Here is a 26,446-nt window from a genome sequence, read left to right on the forward strand (position 1 = left end):
TGCAAAGATTTTTGCACTTTTGTAGAAATGCAGAAACAGCAATATTACAAAAGACTTCCATGTCCATTGTCCATATATAACATGCATATATGTACATATATAACATCAAACATGGCGCATCCTCCAATCAGATCATCCATTAGGAAGTGTGATTACAATGTCATAAACAATATTTTTGGTTCAAATGATGCTGAAATTCATGATTTTTTTTTTTTCATTCGACCCTGAGTTAGGAAGAACAGCTGACCCTCAGCTGCTGAGCCCAGGATGGAGGTTTACTGGCATATCCGGCTCTCTCAGCCTCTTCCTGCTCCATAAATGGCTCCATTAAAGTCTTCTGCAACAGTGTCACCTAGAAATACATCAAACATACTGTCAACAAGCCATAATGGTCTGTCTGAAGATGTTACATTGTATGTATAATTGTCAAGTCTTCATTTCACAGTAATATATTAAAGCAAACACTCTAAGATATATGATAAGCATGATCATGACAGCATATTAGTTTGACATCACATGTAATAATACCTCTGAAAAGTCATTTTTCTCTGCTTTTCTGATAGCAGATTCAGCCATCCAGTTCCTCAACACATACCGTGGGTTTACTCCTGAACAATAGAAAAATTACTAATAACATTAAATACAACATAACACATCGTAAAAAAACACACACTACCGTTTAAACATTTACGGTCAGTAAGGCTTTTAAAAAAAAAAAGAAATTAATAATATTATTCAGCAAGGATGCATAAAAAGGGACAATAAAGACATTTATAATATTACAAAAGATTCAAATAAACGCTGTTCTTTTGAACTTTATATTAATCAAAACATGTATCAGGGTTTCCTCAGAAATATTAAGCAGCTCAACTGTTTTCAAATGTTTCTTGAGCAGCAAATCATCATATTAGAATGATTTCTGAAGGATCATGTGACACTGAAGACTGGAGAAATGATCACAGGAATAAATTACATTCAACTGAACAAATATATTAATTACACAAATACTGTATATTCAAATAGAATAATTTATTTTATATTGTAATAATATCTCATAGTATAATAATATATTATAGTATTACAAAATTACTGTTTTTATTGTATTTTTGATTAAATAAATGCAGCCTTCGTGAGTATAAGAAACTTCTTTCAAAAACAAATCTTACCAATCATGAACATTTCAGCGGTAGTGTTACTGTAACAATATATAAACACATAATATATAACACTGCATCATATAACATATACAAAAACACACCTTGCATTCTGTGCTGCCGTTCTTCATCTGAGTCACTCATTATCCTGTAGAAGACGATTAACACATCAAGTGATGTTCATTTTTAATCCTCTAAAGAGTTCGAGTTTACATTACAGCAACATTACCTTGACAGACGCTGTAAATACAGCTGAACCCAGTCTCTGAAATGCTTGTGTGATGAGAGGTCTGAAAGAGCCCACAAAGACTGTCAAGAGAGACACAGTCACAGTTAATGGACTGAAATCATGATTATGGATATTGCGGCTGCTGTGGGAGTGAATGGAGAGGAAACGTACCGGAGCAAAGGATCCCTTCTGAAGCCGGGACAGGGTCACTTCACTCAGCTGTCTGAAAGTCATAGTGAAGTCTGCTCCAGTGTCCTCCATTAGCTCAACACATCACACATCACACAACATTATATGGGTCATTCTCAGGAAATGCTGCCATTTGTGTGATCTACTACTGATACCATACTGGACTTAACTATTTCTGACAGTTTGGCTGTTAAATATATAATTAAAAAAAAAAAACGATCTAATTAAAAAAAGTTTATAATGAAATTGTGTGTGTATATATATATATATATGTATATATAATCAGTGTGTGTGTGTGTGTGTGTGTGTCTTACTGATTCCTTACTTTTTTTAATTTCTTTTTTTTATTGTCACAAATGACACCATTTCCTGAGAATGGCCAAATAACTTTATCAAATGAATTAATTATAGTACAATTAGAGAAAAAAACAATCCAGCTAATATTTACCTTTAGAAGAAATGTAATCACATATGAATCCTTTTCTTCATTTCCCAGAAAGCCCAACTTTGCTTTGAACAGCTCATGAAATCTACAACAGAAACAGTAAAGTGAGATCAGGAACGACTCAGAGAGGAATACAGTGATCTATATTGTCTAATGACAGGCTCACCTTTGATGGTAGATTTGTGGATACTCTCTCAATATTTGCTGAGATCTGAAGTAAATGAATTGACATGAATCACCCTTATTTATTCCAGACCAATACCAACAGAAAATAAAAGGATCTCTTACTGTGAAAGCTGATCTGAGGTCAGCAGTGGTTTCAGAGCTTCTAGAAGTTTCTGTAGATTGAACAGGCCAACATTAGCCTGAGCTCCTATACTGTACCGGCCCTCGTCATCAGACGTGTTGGGGACAAAATCTATACAGAGGAAACAATGCTGGAGCAATAACACACATTTAACAATAAAATTATTATATGTTATTATTATGGCTGTCTGTTTCACTTTAACTTATTAGAATATAATGAAGTAAAATAAAACAAGTAATGGATTAAAAAAATTATGCAATTAATCATGCCCCTCAACCCATGTATATTATACTGTAAGTAGCCTATATACAAAATTTATAGTAGATCTAAAGTAGCTTACTATTCATACAATGTTCCACTTTTGCAGTATTGTATACATATATATATATGTATGCGTGTGTGTGTGTTCTCGTATATGGTTTAGGAGGACACAAATGTGTATAATGACAACGTAAACATCTTCACACTTCCTGTGTCCTCATAGGTTTAGGGGTAGGGTTAATATACAGAGTCCCTGTGTGTGTGTGCGTGCGTGTGTGTGTGTGTGTGTGTGTGTGTGTGTGTGTGTGTATGTGTGTGCGTGTCTGTGTGTGTGTGTGTGTGTGTGCGTGCGTGCGTGCGTGCGTGCGTGCGTGCGTGCGTGCGTGCGTGTGTGTGTGTGTGAAATGTTATATGACAAAAAGCTTAAAAACTAAACGTATAGGAAGATGATTGCTAATATTATGAAAGTTTAAGTTAGACAAAGAAACATACTTGGGTCATATGATTCCATAAATCCAAATGGGCCATAATCAAAAGTGATAGAAAGCAGACTGAAGTTATCTGTGTTACAGACTCCTGTGTGAAGATGCAGATCATGATGTTGTGCATTTTGTGTATTAAGCTCGATCTATAATGATAAATCTATGTGATAACTAAACAAGTAAAGCAGAGTGAACTAACCATGAGCAAAACCAACCGACATCCAGTGGGCGATTAAATGTGCCGTTTCATTCAGCACTCGAGAGAAAAACACCTTCACACAACATGAAAACCATTCAAATATAGTGAGACTGATCAGACAATATAAAATAATCTTGTATTACAGCTAAACAGCAGAGAGACACAGATACTCACCACATACTTGTCAGGGTCATTTGTTGCTATAGATTTAAAATGCTCTTTAATTACAAAGTCCAACAATGTCCTGAAAATAAAAGATAAAAAGAAATTAAAAAGCAAATAAGAGTGAGAAAAAAATATTACTCTCCAAAGTTAAAGTTAATATACCGTAGGACATCTAACTCTCCAGTTCTAGTTAATATCTCCAGTGAACCGATACGAAACCAGGACTTGGCCAGACGCAGAACAACCGCTCCTGATAGATACAGAGAACAATCACATAAAGCTGAGGAGGATAAAGAACTTAGTTACTCGATTTTTCCAAATCTGATCGTATTTTACCTCTTTCTTTTATGACACTGCCATTATAAAACGGATCCCTCCAAACAGGTTCCTCACTCACAACCAGACTGACAAACAATAAAGGCAAAAAAATGGAAAAAGTATAAATAAAAATAAAACTAATATTCAACACCAAACATTTGAATGTGATAAACACATATATTACTCTTCTTGTGCATGTCCATATGTACCTGAGGGCTCTGCTGGTATATGTGTGTGTGTGTGTGTGTGTGTGTGTGTGTGTGTGTGTGTGTGTGTGTGTGTGTGTGTGTGTGTGTGTGTGTGTGTGTGTGTGTGTGTGTGTGTGTGTGTGTGTGTGTGTGTGTGTGTGTGTGTGTGTGTGTACCTGAGGGCTTCACTGCACAGGAACTCCCTCACAGAGGAGCGAATCACAGCCCGTCCATCACCAGACCTGCACACAAAACATCATGTACAGTAAACAGCATAACCATTACACTCCTGCCAGACAGAGAATCACACACTATGAGTCATAATGTAAGATCATTTACAACTAAATATATCTCAGAATTACTTAAAAAGCATATCAAAAATATTGAGCAGCAGAAACTGATATTCACCTTGAGTACGGTGTCTTTCCTGAGCCTTTCAACTGGACTTCCCATCTTTCACCTTTTCTGGATAAAAGAGAGATTGTATACCGCTCTAACGGTTAACACTTGTCAGTTCTAAACTGAGAGATGTCATTGTTCAGACGCATGTTTAAGCATTAAGTGAGAATTAGATTTAAAAAATGCCAGAATCATCTATTTGCTGAAAAACCAGTAAGTATAGATCACACTTTCCATTCTTTAATCTTAAACAACATTATGGGAAAGTTGACATGCATTACAACAGAAAAGTCACATCTGACAATAACAACTGATGATTTGTGTTGAACGCTGATGGAAAAGGATGATTTTACCTGTTTGTGTATTCACCCAACATATGTGCTCTTCCATCCCCCAGCTGTCCGGCCCAATAACCAAACTATAATAATAATAACACATGGTTGACATGTTTGCTCTGGTTGTCTTACGCCATCGCTGTCGGGTTTGAAGTGACGGTCAGTTTTACCTGATGGCCCCCGTATCTGTGTGCCAGTGGAACAGAGCCAGGAAACAGTTTCCCACCACTGACACAACGGACAAACTCTTCATTCTGAATCACAGACTCATTCAGATCCAAAATATTCCTCAACACATCCTGAAATACACAAAAGAGCCTGAATATATGCAGAAACAACATTTACACAAAAGTACTGTGGTGGTACCATGGTCCAGTTTTGTTTTAAAGCAGTTTTCTCAGACTGTGATCCTCAGACCACTGGTGGTTCTGTAAAGAGTCCAAGTGGCCCACGAGTTCATTAGCTGATTAAAAGCTTTATGACTGAATCAATAAATAAAAGTATAACTGGAAAAAAAAAAAAAAAATGAATTAACTCAATACAATAAATGAACTGTTTGTGACTAAATAAATGTATGATAAAGTGTTTCTATTGGTATGTAAGTGTTTGGTCCAATTTTGAAGCTAGCATTATATAATATCTATATATATAATAGAGTATAATAGCTAAAAAATAATTTGCCCACAACCTAAAGTAGACATTTATTTGAGGAGTTGGGTGGTTCAAATTTATTTATTTTTTTTAGTGATCTGCTTCACCCTTGTACAAAATAAGTGTTAAAAATAAAAATGGAAAACTATGTTTCTTTAAAAAAAGTTATTGCAGATAATACAAAATTAATTAAATAAAAAGCCACTTAACGAGTATACTTTCATGACCGTTTCTTAACAAACTATAATAAATGTTCATTTAATTTCAGTTAACATGATGCAATTAAGTGTCCGAAACATTATATTCAGTTTGCACCAAAGTATATTCTTTTAAAGTAGCCTATATTATTTTCATATAATTTCTCTTTTTAAAAGTATGATGAAGTGTACTTCTTTGTAACAACAGCCTGAATAAGTTCAAAATTATGCTGACGACGACAATGTTATTGGTGGTGATGATGATGATTAATTTATTACTATTTTAAAATGTGGACAAGAAAAATGATAAAGAATGGGTGGGTGTGACCAAACTTTTGACTGGTGGTTAGATGGCACTAGCTCCATTGTATTTTTCTGTTTCATAAATTATACACAGTTACTGCAACAATATCCCCAGGTTTGACTGCAGTGAAGCACAAGTTCTCTGTAAATGATGATGAGTGGATGGGTTTATTGACCTGTGACACAGCAGCCAGTGTCAGGGGCTCTTTCAGAGGAGAGGGCTGAGACTCTGAAAACACACTTCTCTTCACAGTACGAATAACATTACCATCAACCTCATCAAGAGGCAGAGCATCTGTAAAACACACAGAAGTTATTAAAACATATCAACGTGTACAATAGCATGTTGGCACTCATATCTGTATCTTACCTAGTAGTTTATGTGATAATGCCAGTAGTATTTCTCCACAGTGTTTCACATTGCTATAAAAGTGACTCTTATCGAACTCTCTTTCATTACAACTTTCATTCTCACAGAATTCTTGTTCGTCCCTAAATGTAGCGATGGCAACGGCCGATAAAAATAAAAATAACGTGAAACCATGTTTTGTCATTACATCAAACTCACAGGCATATTTTTTTAACTATATATGTCCTGTACTTCCTTACATCACGTAACTAGAGGAAAACATCAGAACTGTCACACAAACAATCCTTCAATGTTCCACCAGAGGGCGCTCATCGGCTCAAAAACCCGAATGCTCCATTTATGCAATATTCGGGACTTTTTTGTCTTTTTGGAAATGTATGCGCGTTATAAACCATAACCGATTAAATCTATTAATTGTATGGGTTTAGAAGCTGTCGTACTTTCTCACTATAATGATTAAATAAGCGTCTCTAGCCAATGATCAGAGACAACTGTGATTGGTCAACCTCCAATCTGTACTGTAACAAGTAACAAGTAACAGGTACCATGTGTATGGAAGCTTATGGGTAGCAATATTCAATTTGAAATGCAATATGTAAAATGGCAATGCATTTCTGTATTTAAATTTAAATTTCCCCATACATTTGTGCAACGTTTGGTGCAAAATGAAAATGAAAATTCAATTATATAATTTACATTTGCCATTTCATACAATAGTTTTAATATGTAAATTGAATACATATTTTAACACTTTATAAGTTGCAAAATTTAAATAAAAATGTATTACAGAAATGATTAGATATGTTTAACATGTTCATGCAAAAACTGTGGCAAAATTGTAATTTAAATAAAAAAATTTCTTCATTGCATTTACACTCACATTTAAGACACTTGCGATTTCCAAGCGCCACCTACTGACAGAAAGTGAATTTGCGTTTTCATTCAGTCCGTCTGCTGTTTTTGTTTTGTGCAGGTGTCTTCTAGCATAATTTCACAAAACAAAAGTCAGACCATTTTGTTTTTGCTTTAAATCTTGAAATTATACAATCTAATTTAAATAAAAAATAAATTATCATGCTACATGTGTGTAGCCTCTTTGTTTGCATCATGATTACATTTCAAATGGCTGGCAACAGATGTTATAGAGCAAATAAACAACAAATAAATTTGCTTAAAGGAAAAAATCGGCTATCGGAATTGGCCAATTTGCTTGAAAAAAATTGTTATCAGCAATAGAAAATCATAATCGGGCCACCCTAATAATAATAAAAAAAAGAAATAAAACATTATTAACAGTCTTTTCACTGTTTTCACAGTTTTATTTTTCTAGTTTTATTAATTTGTAGTTTGTATGGTTAATATTAATGTAGGCTTATTGTCAGCGCACTAAGGTTTAAAAAAGGTAATTGGTATTATCAATGCTTATTGAGTCAATTGTTTATTTTCTGTCACCCTCCAGAATGTCTGTTGCAAGCCAACCGTACAGCCGACCTGCTTTCACCCGGCTCATCTGAGTGGACAACCGCACAAACCGCCGCACAAAAACATGAAGTGTCCACAGATAAAGTTAAGATTGGGTCTTTCTAAACGACCACCATCAGTGCCCTCACTAATGTTGAGAGAACCTTTATGGCTCCAGTGGACGGTGACACCCAACTGTTTGAAACGGGTGTGGTTCATATTATTAAAAATTACATATTGTCCATGAAATCTGCGTGTACTTTTCTTGGTCCTGCATCCAAAAAATGCAAAACTGCTCCCTTTGAGTTGCCAGAGGAGGTAGAAAGCAGAAATGGCAAAAACAGTATATATCTCCCTGAAAGGACAAATTGAAAAAGTGAGTAAATTCATCTATCTATCCTCTCAAAAATAGTATAAATTTAAGATAATCTCAGTCATAATTTTTATGGCTTTTGCATGAATAAGTGAAAGGTGACTACGGCTTTTAATACATACAGGTTGAATTATGATAATGTTTTGTGTAAAGACACATTTTATTCAGATTCACAGCCAATGTTGCACCCACTCCCTACTGCTCCAACACTCAACAATGGGCAAGCAATTCAAAGCTGCACACTACAGCCGTAACAACACATTTAAGCGTAACAACACACTTAAGCTTAACATACACCAACAAGAGCAACACTCCAAGTCTGGTAACACAACAGTCTCAGGCCACATTTACACATAGCCGGGTATTTAGAGAAACGAATATTTCTCCCCCTCCGTTTTCAAAAATAACATTGTGCACGCAATATCGTTTTCAAAAAAAGTTGTCGTTTACATCAACCCGCATAAATACAAAGGGGCGGCAGTGTAAGGAGAAGGATAAAGCCATGCAAGCCAATCAGAATCCTCAAAATCGACAACGACGAATAGCACGAGCGACTTCCTGTTCCTTTCAAAACAATAGACATGGCGCGAGGTTCGTTCGTGTGGACAGACAGCGAAGCAAATGCAAACAGGCCAAAAGCGTTTTCACAAAAGTAAAAATGAGTACCACTTTAACAGCATCCATGATCAAATAGTAGCCAAACAAACTCATAGACAGTATGGAACAAACTCTGAACATAGGGCGCTCACATGACGTAAGCATTTTCTGGCGCATAATGTGACGTTTGAGAACCTAAAACCCCGTTTCTCCCAGTTGACACGGCAACACATAACCGGCGTTTTCAGAAATCTCCACTTTGGCCGGAGTTTTTAGAAATAATCGTTCTCTGGGATAAAAACTGCGTTTTCGTGTAAATGACAGGCCAAAACGCAGGGAAATATCTGCGTTTTCCCATCGTGTAAACGGGGCCTCAGGCTCTTGGGAGAAGAAACCTCTCCCAGTCCCAGTCCCAGTCCCAGTCCCAGTCCCAGTCCCAGTCCCAGTCCCAGTCCCAGTCCCAGTCTCTCTCTCTCTCTCTCTCCCCCCGGCTCTGCTTAAATACTGGATCCTCTTGCCATTGATGAGGAACAGCTGGTAGGTCCCATCACCTAGATTAGGACAGGGAGGAGCACAAGAAATTGGAGAAAAAAAAACAAAAAAAAAACCTTTTAATATATGTCCAAATAGAAACTGTTATTTAAAATGGTAATAATATATCACAATACTGTAGTTTATAGCCTAGGCTACTATATTTTAATCAAATAAATGCAGGCTGGGGGAGCAGCGCAAGAGACTTATTTCAAAAACATTAAAAAAATCCACCTGACACACACACACAAGTTTCAAGTTTTGAAAAATACAACAACAAACAGTAATATTGTAAAGTATAATAACAATTGAATTTATAATTAGCCTATATAGGATTATGTAATGGTTCACAAAATTCACGGTTCAATCACTGTCTGTTGTTGCATTGAGACTCTGGTAGGGCTTTATTTTGAAATTCTCGTCAGCAAAATAGAGGGAAAACAAACAATATTGACAATATTGTTTATAAAATGTTACTCACCATGTTAATTTATGGTAAATCTGACTGTTCCGTTGCGTTCGCACCACATACTTGATAATCGTGCTGTAAACATTGCCTACGCCAATAGCAGGCGCTTATAATCGTGACGTGCGCCAATGGCAGCTGCAAAGGAGAAGCAATATGGGAAATACCGACTGTTTTAAGGAATAAACGCAGAATTTTTGGTTCTTGTCGTGTTTAACACAATCTACACTCGATCGCGCGAGGATATCCATCGTGAAAAATCGCAGCTTGAATTTTTTTTTAGTTACCATCGAAGTGAAAGACACGTCCTATCTGTGGTATAAATACAACGTACAACAAAACTACAACTCCCAGCAGGCCGTTGGGTCCATTGGCTGCGCGCGCACACACACTCAATAAATCAATCAATGACACTTACCCATTAGAAAACGCAAATGCATACGTCCTGGGACGGTAACACCAGTCAAATTAAATCATTCAAGGAAAATACATCTTTGAAGTGCCAATAATATATTTTCACTGCATTTACAATTGCAGAAATAAAGCTATGAGATCGTTATTACAATTAGAAATCAGAAAAAAAAAAAAAAAAAAAAATTTTTTTTTATTTTTTTTTATATATGTCCAAATAGAAACTGTTATTTAAAATGGTAATAATACATCACAATACTTTAGTTTATAGCCTAGGCTACTATATTTTAATCAAATAAATGCAGGCTGGGGGAGCAGTGCAAGAGACTTATTTCAAAAACATTAAAAAAATCCACCTGACACACACACACACACACACAAGTTTCAAGTTTTGAAAAATACAACAACAAACAGTACTTTTGAACGGTACAGTTGGTTTCATTACAACATTTACACTACATTTATTCATTTAACATAACCTTTATTGACTTAGAAAATGAAGAAAATGACAGGCTAATTAATATGTTATATGAATTTGTGTTTCAATATGTGGCATCGTCAGGTTTTCATACCTCAAATTAAAACCCAGTGATGTCTAATGGTAACAAAATAAAAACGAAACTAAGATTATGCCCTGTATCATGAAGAAAACATAGGTTTATTTTGTGTTACATGACACCTATTGGTGTTGCCTATATGAACAGTGCTAATTCAGGTTAAGAATACACTGTGACAGAGGCAAAACAATTTATTAAAATAATTAATAACAACAATAACAATAATGATTATGACGACGCATGCAAAACAGAGAGAAAAGACTCAATTCTATTCGAATAATTACACAATACCACTGTTACGTTCCCAATTCATTTTCTAGGGGCAAAAGGGAAAGTAGCTTTAAAGCAAAAATGAACAGCGACAAAGAAAAGTTAACCTATCTGAGTCCCAGCACACAATACACAAAGTAAGATTTCCAATACATTTATTTACAATAAGTGATAAATACAGTGCAAAAAGAATCCTAAACAAACAGCTCCAAAAGAAAAAGAAATGAAGCCTGTTCTTCAGGAGCAGGTAAAGCCAAAACAAACAAAAGATCTCACTACCCGGTAGAAGGAACACCTAATTGACCTACAACAATCAACACAAATAAACAACAGAACTCTTACCTTACTTCCTAACTAACAAAAAACAGGAGAAAATGAGAAAAGAAAAATGGCACCCACTCCCTACTGCTCCAACTCCCTACTGCTCCAACACTCAACAATGGGCAAGCAATTCAAAGCTGCACACTACAGCCGTAACAACACATTTAAGCGTAACAACACACTTAAGCTTAACATACACCAACAAGAGCAACACTCCAAGTCTGGTAACACAACAGTCTCAGGCCACATTTACACATAGCCGGGTATTTAGAGAAACGAATATTTCTCCCCCTCCGTTTTCAAAAATAACATCGTGCACGCAATATCGTTTTCAAAAAAAGTTGTCGTTTACATCAACCCGCATAAATACAAAGGGGCGGCAGTGTAAGGAGAAGGATAAAGCCATGCAAGCCAATCAGAATCCTCAAAATCGACAACGACGAATAGCACGAGCGACTTCCTGTTCCTTTCAAAACAATAGACATGGCGCGAGGTTCGTTCGTGTGGACAGACAGCGAAGCAAATGCAAACAGGCCAAAAGCGTTTTTACAAAAGTAAAAATGAGTACCACTTTAACAGCATCCATGATCAAATAGTAGCCAAACAAACTCATAGACAGTATGGAACAAACTCTGAACATAGGGCGCTCACATGACGTAAGCATTTTCTGGCGCATAATGTGACGTTTGAGAACCTAAAACCCCGTTTCTCCCAGTTGACACGGCAACACATAACCGGCGTTTTCAGAAATCTCCACTTTGGCCGGAGTTTTTAGAAATAATCGTTCTCTGGGATAAAAACTGCGTTTTCGTGTAAATGACAGGCCAAAACGCAGGGAAATATCTGCGTTTTCCCATCGTGTAAACGGGGCCTCAGGCTCTTGGGAGAAGAAACCTCTCCCAGTCCCAGTCCCAGTCCCAGTCCCAGTCCCAGTCCCAGTCCCAGTCCCAGTCCCAGTCTCTCTCTCCCCCCCGGCTCTGCTTAAATACTGGATCCTCTTGCCATTGATGAGGAACAGCTGGTAGGTCCCATCACCTAGATTAGGACAGGGAGGAGCACAAGAAATTGGACAAAAAAAAACAAACAAAAAAACCTTTTAATATATGTCCAAATAGAAACTGTTATTTAAAATGGTAATAATATATCACAATACTGCAGTTTATAGCCTAGGCTACTATATTTTAATCAAATAAATGCAGGCTGGGGGAGCAGCGCAAGAGACTTATTTCAAAAACATTAAAAAAATCCACCTGACACACACACACAAGTTTCAAGTTTTGAAAAATACAACAACAAACAGTAATATTGTAAAGTATAATAACAATTGAATTTATAATTAGCCTATATAGGATTATGTAATGGTTCACAAAATTCACGGTTCAATCACTGTCTGTTGTTGCATTGAGACTCTGGTAGGGCTTTATTTTGAAATTCTCGTCAGCAAAATAGAGGGAAAACAAACAATATTGACAATATTGTTTATAAAATGTTACTCACCATGTTCATTTATGGTAAATCTGACTGTTCCGTTGCGTTCGCACCACATACTTGATAATCGTGCTGTAAACATTGCCTACGCCAATAGCAGGCGCTTATAATCGTGACGTGCGCCAATGGCAGCTGCAAAGGAGAAGCAATATGGGAAATACCGACTGTTTTAAGGAATAAACGCAGAATTTTTGGTTCTTGTCGTGTTTAACACAATCTACACTCGATCGCGCGAGGATATCCATCGTGAAAAATCGCAGCTTGAATTTTTTTTTAGTTACCATCGAAGTGAAAGACAGGTCCTTTCTGTGGTATAAATACAACGTACAACAAAACTACAACTCCCAGCAGGCCGTTGGGTCCATTGGCTGCGCGCGCACACACACTCAATAAATCAATCAATGACACTTACCCATTAGAAAACGCAAATGCATACGTCCTGGGATGGTAACACCAGTCAAATTAAATCATTCAAGGAAAATACATCTTTGCAGTGCATACACAGAAGTGCCAATAATATATTTTCACTGCATTTACAATTGCAGAAATAAAGCTATGAGATCGTTATTACAATTAGAAATCAGAAAAAAAAAAAAAAAATTTTTTTTTTATATATGTCCAAATAGAAACTGTTATTTAAAATGGTAATAATACATCACAATACTGTAGTTTATAGCCTAGGCTACTATATTTTAATCAAATAAATGCAGGCTGGGGGAGCAGTGCAAGAGACTTATTTCAAAAACATTTAAAAAATCCACCTGACACACACACACACACAAGTTTCAAGTTTTGAAAAATACAACAACAAACAGTACTTTTGAACGGTACAGTTGGTTTCATTACAACATTTACACTACATTTATTCATTTAACATAACCTTTATTGACTTAGAAAATGAAGAAAATGACAGGCTAATTAATATGTTATATGAATTTGTGTTTCAATATGTGGCATCGTCAGGTTTTCATACCTCAAATTAAAACCCAGTGATGTCTAATGGTAACAAAATAAAAACGAAACTAAGATTATGCCCTGTATCATGAAGAAAACATAGGTTTATTTTGTGTTACATGACACCTATTGGTGTTGCCTATATGAACAGTGCTAATTCAGGTTAAGAATACACTGTGACAGAGGCAAAACAATTTATTAAAATAATAATAACAACAATAACAATAATGATTATGACGACGCATGCAAAACAGAGAGAAAAGACTCAATTCTATTCGAATAATTACACAATACCACTGTTACGTTCCCAATTCATTTTCTAGGGGCAAAAGGGAAAGTAGCTTTAAAGCAAAAATGAACAGCGACAAAGAAAAGTTAACCTATCTGAGTCCCAGCACATAATACACAAAGTAAGATTTCCAATACATTTATTTACAATAAGTGATAAATACAGTGCAAAAAGAATCCTAAACAAACAGCTCCAAAAGAAAAAGAAATGAAGCCTGTTCTTCAGGAGCAGGTAAAGCCAAAACAAACAAAAGATCTCACTACCCGGTAGAAGGAACACCTACAACAATCAACACAAATAAACAACAGAACTCTTACCTTACTTCCTAACTAACAAAAAACAGGAGAAAATTTGAAAAGAAAAATGGCATGAATAATGTCTAAGCACTAGTAGTTGTGTTCACTTGCAGTGCATTAGCAATCTTCCCATTGTGAAGTTGTACATGCTGGTTTTCAGGATGATGCGAGTCGCTGATGCAGAGGTCTCCGTCAGGAACTCTGAGGTGTGGCCTCAAGGTCTTTAAGGTGTCCCTCTGATGAGATGAGGCTCTGGTTGAGCTGGCCAAATCCAGCTATAGATAGATTTACGATGACGTCACATTTCTCCCGCAACTCCTTACGGCGCCATCTTGTGTGTCAAGTGGGTCAAAGCATTTGTGTTACGGAGCATTATAATATCCTGAATCGGCATTATTCTGAACATGAAAATCATACGATTATTCTCCTTTTGGCTGGAGTTAATGTTCAGTGCTGCTCTTGTGAACATTTAGAGGTTTTGTGCTCTGGAGATGTGACACTTTATCTAATCATTTCCAAGATGGGCTAGCTAAACGCGCTAGCTCTCATCGGCTGTCAAATCGCTGTAACGTTACCCAGGTGGCTACTATCGACACAGCCCTTGAGAGGTGTTGGCTGGGCAGAAGCACACTCTGACGATTGTCCACCTTCATCACTTTCTCTGTGGCCACATCAGCTGGTCGAGCCAGAGGCAGAGGCAGAGGCTACACCTGGAGCACATCGCTCCGTGCCTCTGCTCTCCATCTCTCTCCTACACTAAATTAGTTCGGAGCGTTGTGTTGTTGTTTTTTTACCCAGATGGTGTTGTCTTGACACTGAGTCTAAATGTACCGTATAATAAGGGCTGTGCAGATATCAGCCGCCTGGCTACAGCGATGTGAACCGTCAATGCAGGGCTCCAGACTAACTTTTCCATGAGGGAGAGAGAGCAAGACAGCGCTTAGTTTGGAGACGGTGAAGTCTTGTTTACACTTTCGCCTGGCTCCGAAGAGAGAGGGAGTGCGCGCGCGACCGGCTCTCTCTCTCTCTCTGCTCGTTCTTTCAGTTAAACATGCGCCCAGTTCATCTACATTACTCACCGATCAAATAAGACTTTGGCGGGCGCTAAAACAAGTTCAATGCAGGAGAATTCATTCGTGAATTTAACTGAGTAGTACATGACCATGCACTCGCACAAATGCGACCACATACAATTTTAACTCGCACATTCTAACAAAATAATTGTATGCTTCCAGAGACTTTCTTCCTCTTAATTCGTCACGCACTAACGGTGTGGATGAGATACTTGGCAATGTCCATTTCCTGAATATCGGGGTACGCCGCAGGATTAGCCTACATAACCAGTCCTCTTTCGACATTGTGTAAGGATCCTTTCCATCGATATAACTCAATTTCTCATCATATCTTGCCTTGCAAACATCGTCTAATGTGTCCCTGTAAATAACCTTCACCTTGTCGCCAGGTTTGGAGGAATTTGTCATCGTTATCTCAACACAAAAGAGTCAAAAATACTTTATATTAACTGGCTTTCTATTAATGTAGCACAGTGAATAAGCCGTGTCTCCCAGTGGCTTACTGACAGTTTTGACACACAACATGGCGGCCAGTGTTGTGCCTGAACGCGTTCATTGAACGATAGTTCATGAACTCGTTCATATTTTGGGCGAACGTGAACTGAACGTACTCTATTACTGCCTGATGAACGTTACTGTGAACTCGTTCATTCTGGTGGCTGTGAACGGCACGCTCTCTCAGTTTAACTTCGTTCATAAGGGTGCAAGATTTCTATAGAAATGTATTTGTCCCGTTCCGTTCGGAACCTCCGTTGTCCCGTTTATTGACGCTGATCTAACCACTGATGTATGACTGAATCTGATACAACAGCAACACTTGATCACGACACCGGTCATCATCCAATCACAGTCCACACTCACGCGCACCAGACCATACGAATAACAAACTCTAAATTGAGAATTAATTATTATTTTGGGACAAATCATTGTTTGATTTGCGCACAGAATCCTCCGCTGTCTGGTCGCTTCGATCCGGACTCGCGCTACCGGCAAATCCCTTTCACTGTCCGACTGGGTTTTGATTTCGGCAAATCAGTTTTGACGAATTCAAACAACGTGATTATTGTGAGTCCAACATACATCCAGCCACGCAAGAAAGCATGAAATCGTCCTGAGGGAATAATATACTGATGTGATTTGCTGGCCAAGAAACATTTCTGATTATTATTAATAATAAAAAAAAATGATGAATGATGAATAATGAAATAAACGAATAAAAGGTTCAAAGTAAATTTATCCGAAATAAAAAAAAAACGTAACATTATAAATGTACTTGCTGAATAAAAGTAGGCTATTCATTTCTTTAATTTCTTTAAAAGTAGGCTAGTGTATAATTACAAAAGCTTTCTATTTCAGATTGAAATACTATTATTTTGAACTATGGTTTGTGTGTAATATGACTTTAATCAAAACAAATGTGTTGTCTGAAAACCTTTTAAACACATACGAACCTGAAATGACATAGGCCTACTGTGTTATGTTGGCCTAGCCTATAGCCTACAAATATTTTGAGTGTCCCTCATTTTCCTGTAAAGAACCATGCACGATTGTCCCGCATTTGTTTAGTTGGCAACCCTACCCTCAATGCTATGTAAACCCTGGTTGGATAAGGATTTTAAAATTGGATATAAAGATGAAATCTGACACATAGTTTCAGTGTTAAAACTGATAACATAATTGCTGTCTGTGGTTTTATATGGGCTGTGGCAATAATTTTGAAAAATAATAGCTCGCAGCAACATATGGAAAAAAAGAACTGAACTAGTTCATTTTTTGAAACTGTGAACTTTAGTTCAAAATTTTGAAGTTTGAACTATGAACTGAACTAGTTCATTTTAAAATTTGTGAACGGAACTTTGAACTAGTTCATGTAGAAAGTGAACTTTCCCAACACTGATGGCGGCGCGCCGCAGAGGATAATGGGTAATTCGAGAAACGGAAACCCATCTATTGAGCTGTGGAGGTACACAACATCATGCATCATGTTACCTTATTATTCCCTAATTGATCTGTCTTCAACTTCCTACTCTTGCAAGTGTACCAAGTGGATATACATTTCTGAACTTTTTATACTTTACATTCATTGGTACATTTCAAATATTGGTCACACTTTAGAATAAGGCCCTATTAGTTAATGTCAATGCATACATAGGCCTATGAATCTTTGTTACAGAAAATAAAATACAACAGTTCCACAACGAGGCAAGGCAGCGAATGATCCATCTGTTGTATTCTTCATTTCACAGGAAACGAAGGACACTTTTGGAGGCTGCATGTGAAGGAGGCTTAGAATTGGATCAGCCTTCGTCGTGCCACGGTGACTCAATCGGATGCAGCCTCTGAATTGGGAAGCAGCAATGGATCCTTCATGGCCTTACCTTCCCCAGAATTCATTGCGCACAATTGACGACAGGATTTCTTTGAGAGAAATTGCCGAATTACACTTTTAAATGCAAGTAATGCTTTTTTAAACAAACAAACAAAACATTATTTTGGCTAAAGACAATTTCAAAAGAAAGTATGCAATAAAGCATCAGTTGTATAAAAAAAGTATAATGATTAAATTACACTTAATTTTACACTATTGGTTCTTTTCGGTCTCTATCCTCTGTGAGTTCATGGAGTAATGGAGTGTTTGAGAATAGGTTTGTTAAATACATGGACAGAGGATAGGTTTAGAATACTTAGATATAATGAATTATGTTTTCCTTCAAGAAACCTATATAAATAGAAAATATTATAGGGTAGACTGTGTACAGTTGAGACACCTTAAATAACTTGCGCGCGCAGCATGCACAAGTTGTGATTTTTGCTGTGCACATGCGTATTAGTGTCCTCTTTTATCCTGCAAAATCTGAAGACTGGACGCGTCTCCGATCAGAAGATATCTGCAAAAGTTTTTTTTCTAAGGTAAGGCTTGCATCGTTTTTTGCGCACTCAACTATGAATAACCTATTATCCTTCTGTGACTGTTAAACGTAACTGGTACCATTACAAACGTTATTCTGTGCCCTAAAAATTGGCATATTTCATGGTATTGAGTCATGCAAGCTCAATGCAAAATCTAGAGAAATGTGCGAAGTGGCCAGCGGGGGATAGTTGAGACACCGTACCCCAATAGAGTTATATTACAAAACACGCTGTTTATTTGTTCAGTGTTATGATAACAGGTTAAACGTCATAATTGGCCAGCATAGGACGCAATTAAAAATACAATTTCATATTTATTATATTTAAACTGTAATACAGTTACTGTATATTATTAATGAATATATTTTTCTAACATGCATGTTAAAGATAACCTAGCAAGTTGTCAAATAGACAAGGTGGTAAAATGATATCTGTTTGTTAAATATCTTGTTCATGTTTTATACATTTTAACGGTGCTAATTTACATCAAATTAATGAATTTAGAAAGGATGAACAAACAGACATGTTGCCCAATTGTTATTTTCTTCATTTCCCTCATTAGAAATGGGTGTCTCAACTGTACCATAGTACTGTCTCAACTGTCCCGTACATTGGTACAGTTGAGACAGAGTTGACACAAAAAGCACCTTATTTTTATTCGCTAATTGTGGAAAATATAAACTACTTATGGGTATTATTGATTGAGAATATATTTGATTGATAATATATTAGTCTACAAGCTAATGTAATGTCATGTGGCATTTCATGTGAAAATTCAATTCTTTTCAGTATGTATTTTTGTGTGAAAAATCAAAACTCAAAAAAGTGTCTCAACTGTACACAGTCTACCCTAATGAATGGGATGTGGTGGGAGAACAATTTGCTTTTAGTCATGGAACAAACAACAGTGCCCGTTTTATTTTATTTGTTGAAGAAATATAAAAAGGTCTTTATTGCTAACAGAGTTTGGGGTAAACATGTAGGTCCTATTTGAAACTATACACACACACACACAAATTGTGTATAGAAGAAGACTGGAGCTAAAAAAGAAAGGATCCTCATGGTCAATGTTGTGAGGTCTATATAGTTAAGTTTATTTAGTGAATGTGAAGAAGATGATGAGTGTAGAAGTGGTTTAGAGTTGCCTATTAAATAAGAAGAAAGTAGTGCTACATAGATTCTATTTAAGTGAGATGTGGAATAATAGGCTAATGAACGCTTAAATGTTTTATTACTGACTGATAAAGACAGGGGACCTGATCTGCACGCCTGTCTCGCACACCCGCTTTCACTACACAGCGCACACCGCCCTCTACTGGCGAACACAGGTATGAATAATCTGCTGTGGCTCCTACAAATGCATTAATCCGTGTAATAATAAATATGTTTGTTTTGAGTTTATCAGCACACAAAACTGACTGGAGTTATTAACTGTAAACCTTACTGGTGATTAAACTCAAGTCATTTGCCAATAAGGGCAACCATTATACACTAACTTACTAACTAAGAGTGAAACTTCTCGCCATATTAGACATTCTCTGCTATAATGTTGGTTAGTAAGTTAGTATATGTTATATGTTAGGTCAGCATATCTTCAGAAGGCCACCTTCAAAGTTCTACCACTGGACCATTAAGATACGTTAGTGAAGTAGGCGGATCTATGTATGTATTCGGACAAATTCTAGAGCTGACTTTATGTACAGGACTCGTTGCACAGTTGATTTTTTTTCCCTTTGAAATAAATAGCAAAAAGTCATAGCTGAAACTATGTGCATGATTATGCTGTATATATATTATTCTACTTGATAAAAACGTATTGCAGCGAGATTATGCGTGCAATAGAACTAGAACAGCTACGTCCGTGTGACTGTTATTCATGCGCAATTGAGCATCCACATCAAAGAGCAGGGCCTCGCATTTCAAGTTCACACAGGGCCTCGCACCCCACCTGCGACGGCGCTACCTACAATATCACATCAGCAAGAGTGCCGTTTTCCGTGCACAACTGCAAATGTGATATTTATTTTATATAACAGTTAAATTAACAATAAATGAACATTGTGAGTTATTGAACGAATCAATTTAATATGTTAGACAAACGTCCGACTAAAATATTTTGGAAATCATTTCGGAAAGAAAATTTCAGCAAAATTTTGCTGAGCAACGGTAAATATGACTACATTTACATTTACATTTATTCATTTAGCTGACGCTTTTATCCAGAGCGACTTACAATTGCTATATATGTCAGAAGTTGCACGCCTCTGGAGCAACTAGGGGTTAAGTGTCTTGCTCAGGGACACATTGGTGTCTCACAGTGGATTCGAACCCGGGTCTCTCACACCAAAGGCATGTGTCTTATCCACTGCGCCACCACCCCCCCTAGACCTTAACCTGTTAAAAGCTTGAAGCAGTCTTATACACGAAATCTGTATCCGTACACTTTACACCCCCCAGCCTTATTTCAATCTCACCTGTTGAGTTCTTGTTCGCAGGAGAAGCCTCCACGGCACCCTGAGCTGTTAGGCGAGTCTGTAATAGTGTAATAGTGAGTACAGGCCGTTTGTGTTTGTACATTTCTTTGTAATATAGTGTGATGTTAATTTTCCAATACTTTTAAATATGGTTTAAATGTTTATTTGTGCTTTATGTTTAAAAAGGAGTGTGTGTTATGTGCATTTATTCATATCATTATTTTCGCTTGGCATACCAGCGTGATGACGTCATCGCACGCATCGCATAGTAACCCGCACGCCACGCGAGTGATGCTTCATTCGTAGTAAATGCAGAGACGAGAAGCCATCACAAATGCGTTCTTCTCTTCATTGTCTTGTTACTTACAGGTAACTGCAAAGTATAATGCAAAACACTCTTCCGATTTAAGCATAAACACTGTTAATATAATATGAATGAGTTGTGCGCGGGTTTAACGCAGTTGTTTTGTTATATGAATAGTGCGTCATGAGTTTGTCATGTTGAGCACATGGTTAGCATAAGTGCTCCGCGATTAGCGCCAGAGTCCGCCACATAACTGATTAAAGTATAAATACTATTCGAATCTATAATGTATAATATTGTTTAGCGTTATAAATTATTTCTAATTTACATACGTGGTCGTAATCGACGGTGATGTCTGTAAACTGTGTAATGCGTTACATTTGAGTGAATGTAGTTGAGTGAATTTCACATGTCTTGTCATTCAATGTAATACATCAGACAACGAACTTGTATGTGTTCTAAACTGAGAATAGGGAGTGGATTCTTAATGTGTTTTACATCATTCTCATGTTATTATTTAGATAAAGGGTAAATGCTAGTTAAAGTGTTTTATATATAAAAATTATCCATTAGGGTGTCACTTTGGCAATTGTAAACCCTGAATATGCAAAATGTTTACAGTTGTAATATGCATATACTTTTATTGATTCGTAGTAAATGCAGAGACGAGAAGCCATCACGAATGCGTTCTTCTCTTCATTGTCTTGTTACTTACAGGAGTACTACAAGTCCAGGTCACTTTTGGCTCCACAGGAACTTGACCTGGCAGCGGAGGGCACATCATCTCTTGGAGGCGGTCGGAGCTCCACTCGACGCTGTACATCCCTCCATCTGGGCTCTGCTGGCTGCCGCTCTGCCTCTTCCCGTAAGCCTGACCTGTGAACACAGAGACATCATCAAAACAAACGAAATCATCAGAACAGAAACTACAAACCTCCAGATCATCCGTCTGAGTGGAAGCAGCTCCTCCGGATCTGGAGCGGCCTGAGGCTGCAATATTTCAGACATCACATAGTTAGTTATGTTTTGATAATAATCAATGATCAATGTCAGTGGTCAATTACAAATTGTTACAATTGTTACTCAAATTGAAAGGTTTATTTCACATGCAAGGAATCAAATACATGTGATCACTTAGCTGGGAAAATTGGCGGATCAAATGGGTTAACGTTCCCTCGCACAAGTTTCTGCACATTAATTTAGTCCATCATCATACCATAAACCATAAACAAATGAAAAACTAGAGCACTCACCTCCTCTTTCACCCATGTGAGCCATCAACGTCCTCCTCCAACCTGCAATAGAAACAATACAATACAAAAACAATAATACAATACAACCCTCCTCTGAAATACTACCAAAAAAAGTCAAATAATAAATAAATAAAACAAAAATAATCAAATTAAACACAAAATTAAATAAAACTACAAACTCCTAGTTTAACTCCCAAATAATAACAATTAGATAAAAGCGTCCTCAGAAATAATATGAATATGAAAAAAAGGAAAATATTATTATTATTATTATAAAGCTTCATATATATCCTCCGATCTGCTCCTTCTAGAATATAATAGGTTTTCTCTCAGGAATTCTCCGAATAGCTTCAAAATCGCAAGATCTGCACAGAAAATACTCGGCAAAAGTCAATCTGAATTCGCCTCGTTTCTCAATCAACAGACAGCGATGTTTGAGTGTATATTTTTGATTTTGAAGTCAGAATTAATATCATATCACACGTCGCTAATAGCAACTAAAATTCGAATCATCATCGCACGCACATCTGAAGTCGGCATCAATTAATCTACTACGCAACCAATCGCAGCGTTCGGGAGGAATCACATGACCTCCAGTCAGCTGATCATCAAATCCTGCGTCCTGTAGCTCGGGTCATAGCGATGGTATTATAATCATTTAATCGTGATATTACTTGCAAAACAACCCGATGTACATGCGAAAATGTCATCATTCAAAACAAATAAAACTATCCGGACATAAATACAAAAGATGGAGTATTTGCATGCTGATGATGACTATATAGTGACGTTTAAAGCCCGACACGCTTCTGAAAGGATTGTTGTGTGTGAGAGAACGTTGTGTGTGTGTGTGTGTGTGTGTGTGTGTGTGTGTGTGTGTGTGCCTCCAGGTATGTTAGGTCAGCATATCTTCAGAAGGCCACCTTCAAAGTTCTACCACTGGACCATTAAGATATACGTTAGTTAAGTAGGCGGATCTATTTATGTATTCGGACAAATTCTCGAGCTGACTTTATGTACAGGATTCGTTGCACAGTTGATTTTTTCCGTCTGAAATAAATAGCAAAAAGTCATAGCTGAGACTATGTGCATGATTATGCTGTATTATTCTACTTGATAAAAACGTATTGCAGCGAGATTATGCGTGCAATAGAACTAGAACAGCTACGTCCGTGTGACTGTTATTCATGCGCAATTGAGCATCCACATCAAAGAGCAGGGCCTCGCATTTCAAGTTCACACAGGGCCTCGCACCCCACCTGCGACGGCGCTGATTTCAAATACATAAATATTGACAATTTGTAGGCTGGCCTTTATGTATTTACTTATTAGGGTGGGGGTGCTGCTTTTGTATAAGAAACAAAATCAAGTCTATGAAACTCGTCAAAACTCTGCGAATCACAACAAGCGAATCGGTGGGTTTTGACATTGTTGATGCTTTCAATCGAGTTGCGTGTCCTCCTGGATGAACTTTCACCGATGATCCTTCAGTGACAAGCACTAAAACACTGTAACGAGATGAATAATTGTGATTTCATGACCAAATGTTTTGATGGAAATCACTTGACTTGGCAATCACAATCGTGATCTGGATCAATGTGATCATTTGCATTTAATCATTTAACACATGCTTTTATCCAAAGCAACTTACAAGTGATGAACATCACAATGTTATCATAAAGTGACAACTGATTTTGATTTCTGAAGCTTGAATATGTTTATGGGCCAGATTCTAAACCAGAGCCCTGTGTGGAAAAACTCAAAATTGAGAGACATAAACTCGCAATTCTGACTTTTTTTCTCGCAATTGCGAGTTTAGGCTAGCCTATATCTCGCTTCTCGCAATTCTGAAATCTTTTCTCAGACGTGATACACTGTAAAATCTAATTAGTTGGACTTACTTAAAAAAAAGCATGCAAACCTATTGCCTTAAAAAAAAAAAAAAAGTAAAGTGAAATAGGAATAGTATGTGGTACTGACAAATGCTTAGTTAGTATAGTTCACTTACACAAGAGTTCTAGTAATTAAACAAGAACTGTAGAGAGTGCTTGATAATTTACTTTAAATAAAATATAATTGTTACCATTGTTGTGTTTTGCATGCTGAATGTTGAAGTCTGTGTGACTCAAGTATGATCAATTGCAAGATTGTCACAAATATAGAGGGATTATATCAACACAATTAAAAGTTTCACAAGATGTGTAGGACATAAGTGTTAGCAACAAAATTACAAAAGATCATTAATTGACATGAAATATGTTATACATCATTCATTCATACATATACATACATACAAACTTCTCTTCATTTGAAACCAAATAACTGATTTCTTGTTGCAATCACTGCATCAATGGGAAGATAATTAAAGTTCCAAGTGTCCAACCAAAGGGATCACTAATTGCCATAAAGGTGACTAAAAACATTTTAGGAAAATCAACATCAATTTATGAAGTCAGCTTATGTGATGTTCTCTCAAATAGTCACCCTCCTAAAATAATTGCCTAAGTCATTTTTTGACAAAAATGATTTTTTTTTTTTTTTTTTTCATAAGTCATCTTCTCATGATGCTGGCCACCTCTGGTAAAATCACCCACATCCTCAGTTGAACAGATCATGCAATTCTACCCCTGTAGTATAATGGCCTATGTCAAGAGTTTGACTCTCAAAAGACAATGAGACTTAGGCAATTTTACAAGCTTTTCAAGATGGCAGTTGCATCAAGAAGAACGAAAATCTACTCGGCCTCTGAAGTTAGGTTCAATTTTTTGTGTTTTCTGAGAAACCTGCAAAAATGACTTGGGCAATTATTTTAGGAAGGTGATGAAATGTATCAGTTGTATTCAAATTTCATCATTCAAGATGACTTTGGGAAATGAGTGAATGCAAACAGAGTCCATTAAGTGAAAAGTCCATTAAGATTTTCCCTGCCTCAAAAACCACACTCAAACTAATCAATTAATCTGAACTTGGGTTTTCTTAGTAAACAAAGCTTAGTATGTGAATAGTACAGATTACTAGATTTTTACAATTAAGTTAAGACATTAAGGAAAGTTAACTAAAAAGTGTTAGTTAGAATCAATGGTGGATTTTACAGTGTATAAAGTCACAATTGTGAGTTATAAAGTCCAATTGCAAGTTATATCTCACAATTCTGACTTTATAACATGCAATTACGACTTTATGTCAGTGTCACGCAATTCTGACTTTATAACACACAATTGCGACTATATCACAAAATTCTGACTTTAAAACTTGCAATTGCGACTTAATATCTCGCAATTCTATAAAAATAAAAAATAGAGATGAAAAAACAGAATTGCGAGATAAAAAGTCACAATTACCTTTTTTATTTTTTATTCTGTGGAGGAAACAAGCTTCCATAGGCTCCGTAGAATAGTTATTCTGGTGAAAAGAAAACAATACATTTAAAACAGTGCCATCTAGTGGCCATTAGTTCAAACAGGTAAGGTAGGCTACTGTAGGTGAAGGTAGGATTCCAATCCGTTTATTAAACTGGCCTGAACTGTCAATCTACAAGTTCTAAATGTAAACTGACATCCTGAGGTGACATTCAATTGTAACTGACATCATCCTCTACTGCAGTTTCCTGTGTTAACACCGTGACTGTGATGTTATGTTTATTGTACGGCTACAAACCACAAAGAGAGAGAGAGAGAGACAGACAGAGAAAATGATCCTATAAGACAGTTTTTAAGCGAGTATGTGAAATTATATTTGATAAGCAAACATAGAACTGCAAATACTCTAATTTGACATATTTTTGACTATGGAATGGTAAAATACTTGTCATAAATATGTATGTAAGATGTAAAAATAAAACAAATTCCTTGTGTGTTTGCGCACACTTGGCGAATAAAGCTCATTCTGACTCTGATTTTGATTCAGTTATCTTTAAGCTGATCACATTCTCATTCTTTTTGCTTTCCAGGGTGAAATAAAGTTAGGTCATTTTATGATGAGACGTGAGGAATGGACACTGACTGAAGTTATTTATACACCACTGAATAATATTTGTTAAATCATAATTTCAAAATTCTTTATACACTTACAGTAACATGTTTTGCACTCACACACATTAACAAGTTATTGAATTTGCATTGAATATGTTAAAACAAATGATCTTGTTGTGATTATGTGGCATCCTAAAGCACCAATTTCTGACTAAACTTTAAACAACATCGGCTTGAAGGATACATTTATTATCA

At 36.6% G+C, this 26,446-nt stretch overlaps 2 protein-coding genes and 2 long non-coding RNA genes across 4 annotated transcripts in view; 1 reads left to right on the forward strand and 3 right to left on the reverse strand.

The window, feature by feature from the left end:
* Positions 1–26,446, reverse strand: part of LOC309510129 — a 211,980-nt gene that overhangs the window by 183,788 nt on the left and 1,746 nt on the right. The gene's annotated exons all lie outside the window — the stretch shown is intronic.
* Positions 1–26,446, forward strand: part of LOC309510125 — a 148,759-nt gene that overhangs the window by 96,693 nt on the left and 25,620 nt on the right. The gene's annotated exons all lie outside the window — the stretch shown is intronic.
* On the reverse strand, positions 150–5,154 carry LOC309510110 (protein adenylyltransferase SelO-like). Its single transcript, XM_082191194.1, has 11 exons — positions 4,114–5,154; positions 3,768–3,835; positions 3,267–3,681; positions 3,078–3,161; positions 2,306–2,435; positions 2,184–2,228; positions 2,021–2,102; positions 1,555–1,647; positions 1,384–1,463; positions 529–1,302; positions 150–352 (listed from the first exon to the last, which is right to left on the reverse strand). The coding sequence occupies exons 3-10, from the start codon at positions 3,286–3,288 to the stop codon at positions 1,170–1,172; spliced, it is 669 nt and encodes a 222-aa protein (XP_082047320.1). The 5' UTR covers positions 3,289–3,681; positions 3,768–3,835; positions 4,114–5,154; the 3' UTR covers positions 150–352; positions 529–1,169.
* Positions 3,618–25,876, reverse strand: LOC309510132 (uncharacterized protein; the record flags this gene model as incomplete). Its single annotated transcript, XM_082191204.1, has 9 exons — positions 25,562–25,876; positions 22,221–22,262; positions 21,683–21,957; positions 20,664–20,721; positions 12,074–12,214; positions 5,999–6,117; positions 4,804–4,970; positions 4,114–4,179; positions 3,618–3,681 (listed from the first exon to the last, which is right to left on the reverse strand). The coding sequence occupies exons 1-9, from the start codon at positions 25,599–25,601 to the stop codon at positions 3,618–3,620; spliced, it is 972 nt and encodes a 323-aa protein (XP_082047330.1). The 5' UTR covers positions 25,602–25,876.

This window comes from Leuciscus leuciscus (genome assembly GCF_965113295.1).
Source record: "Leuciscus leuciscus genome assembly, contig: SUPER_11_unloc_2, whole genome shotgun sequence".
NCBI classification, from domain to species: Eukaryota; Metazoa; Chordata; class Actinopteri; order Cypriniformes; family Leuciscidae; genus Leuciscus; species Leuciscus leuciscus.

Bases quoted from the DNA above. Each gene is read 5' to 3' on its own strand.
- LOC309510110 (XM_082191194.1), bottom strand. From the start codon at position 3,288: ATGTCGGTTGGTTTTGCTCATG. The intron at 2,229-2,305 runs GTAAGAGATCCT...CATTTACTTCAG, and splicing joins ACCTCAGATCAGCTTTCACA to ATCTCAGCAAATATTGAGAG. The intron at 2,103-2,183 runs GTGAGCCTGTCA...TTTCTGTTGTAG, and splicing joins CCACAAATCTACCATCAAAG to ATTTCATGAGCTGTTCAAAG.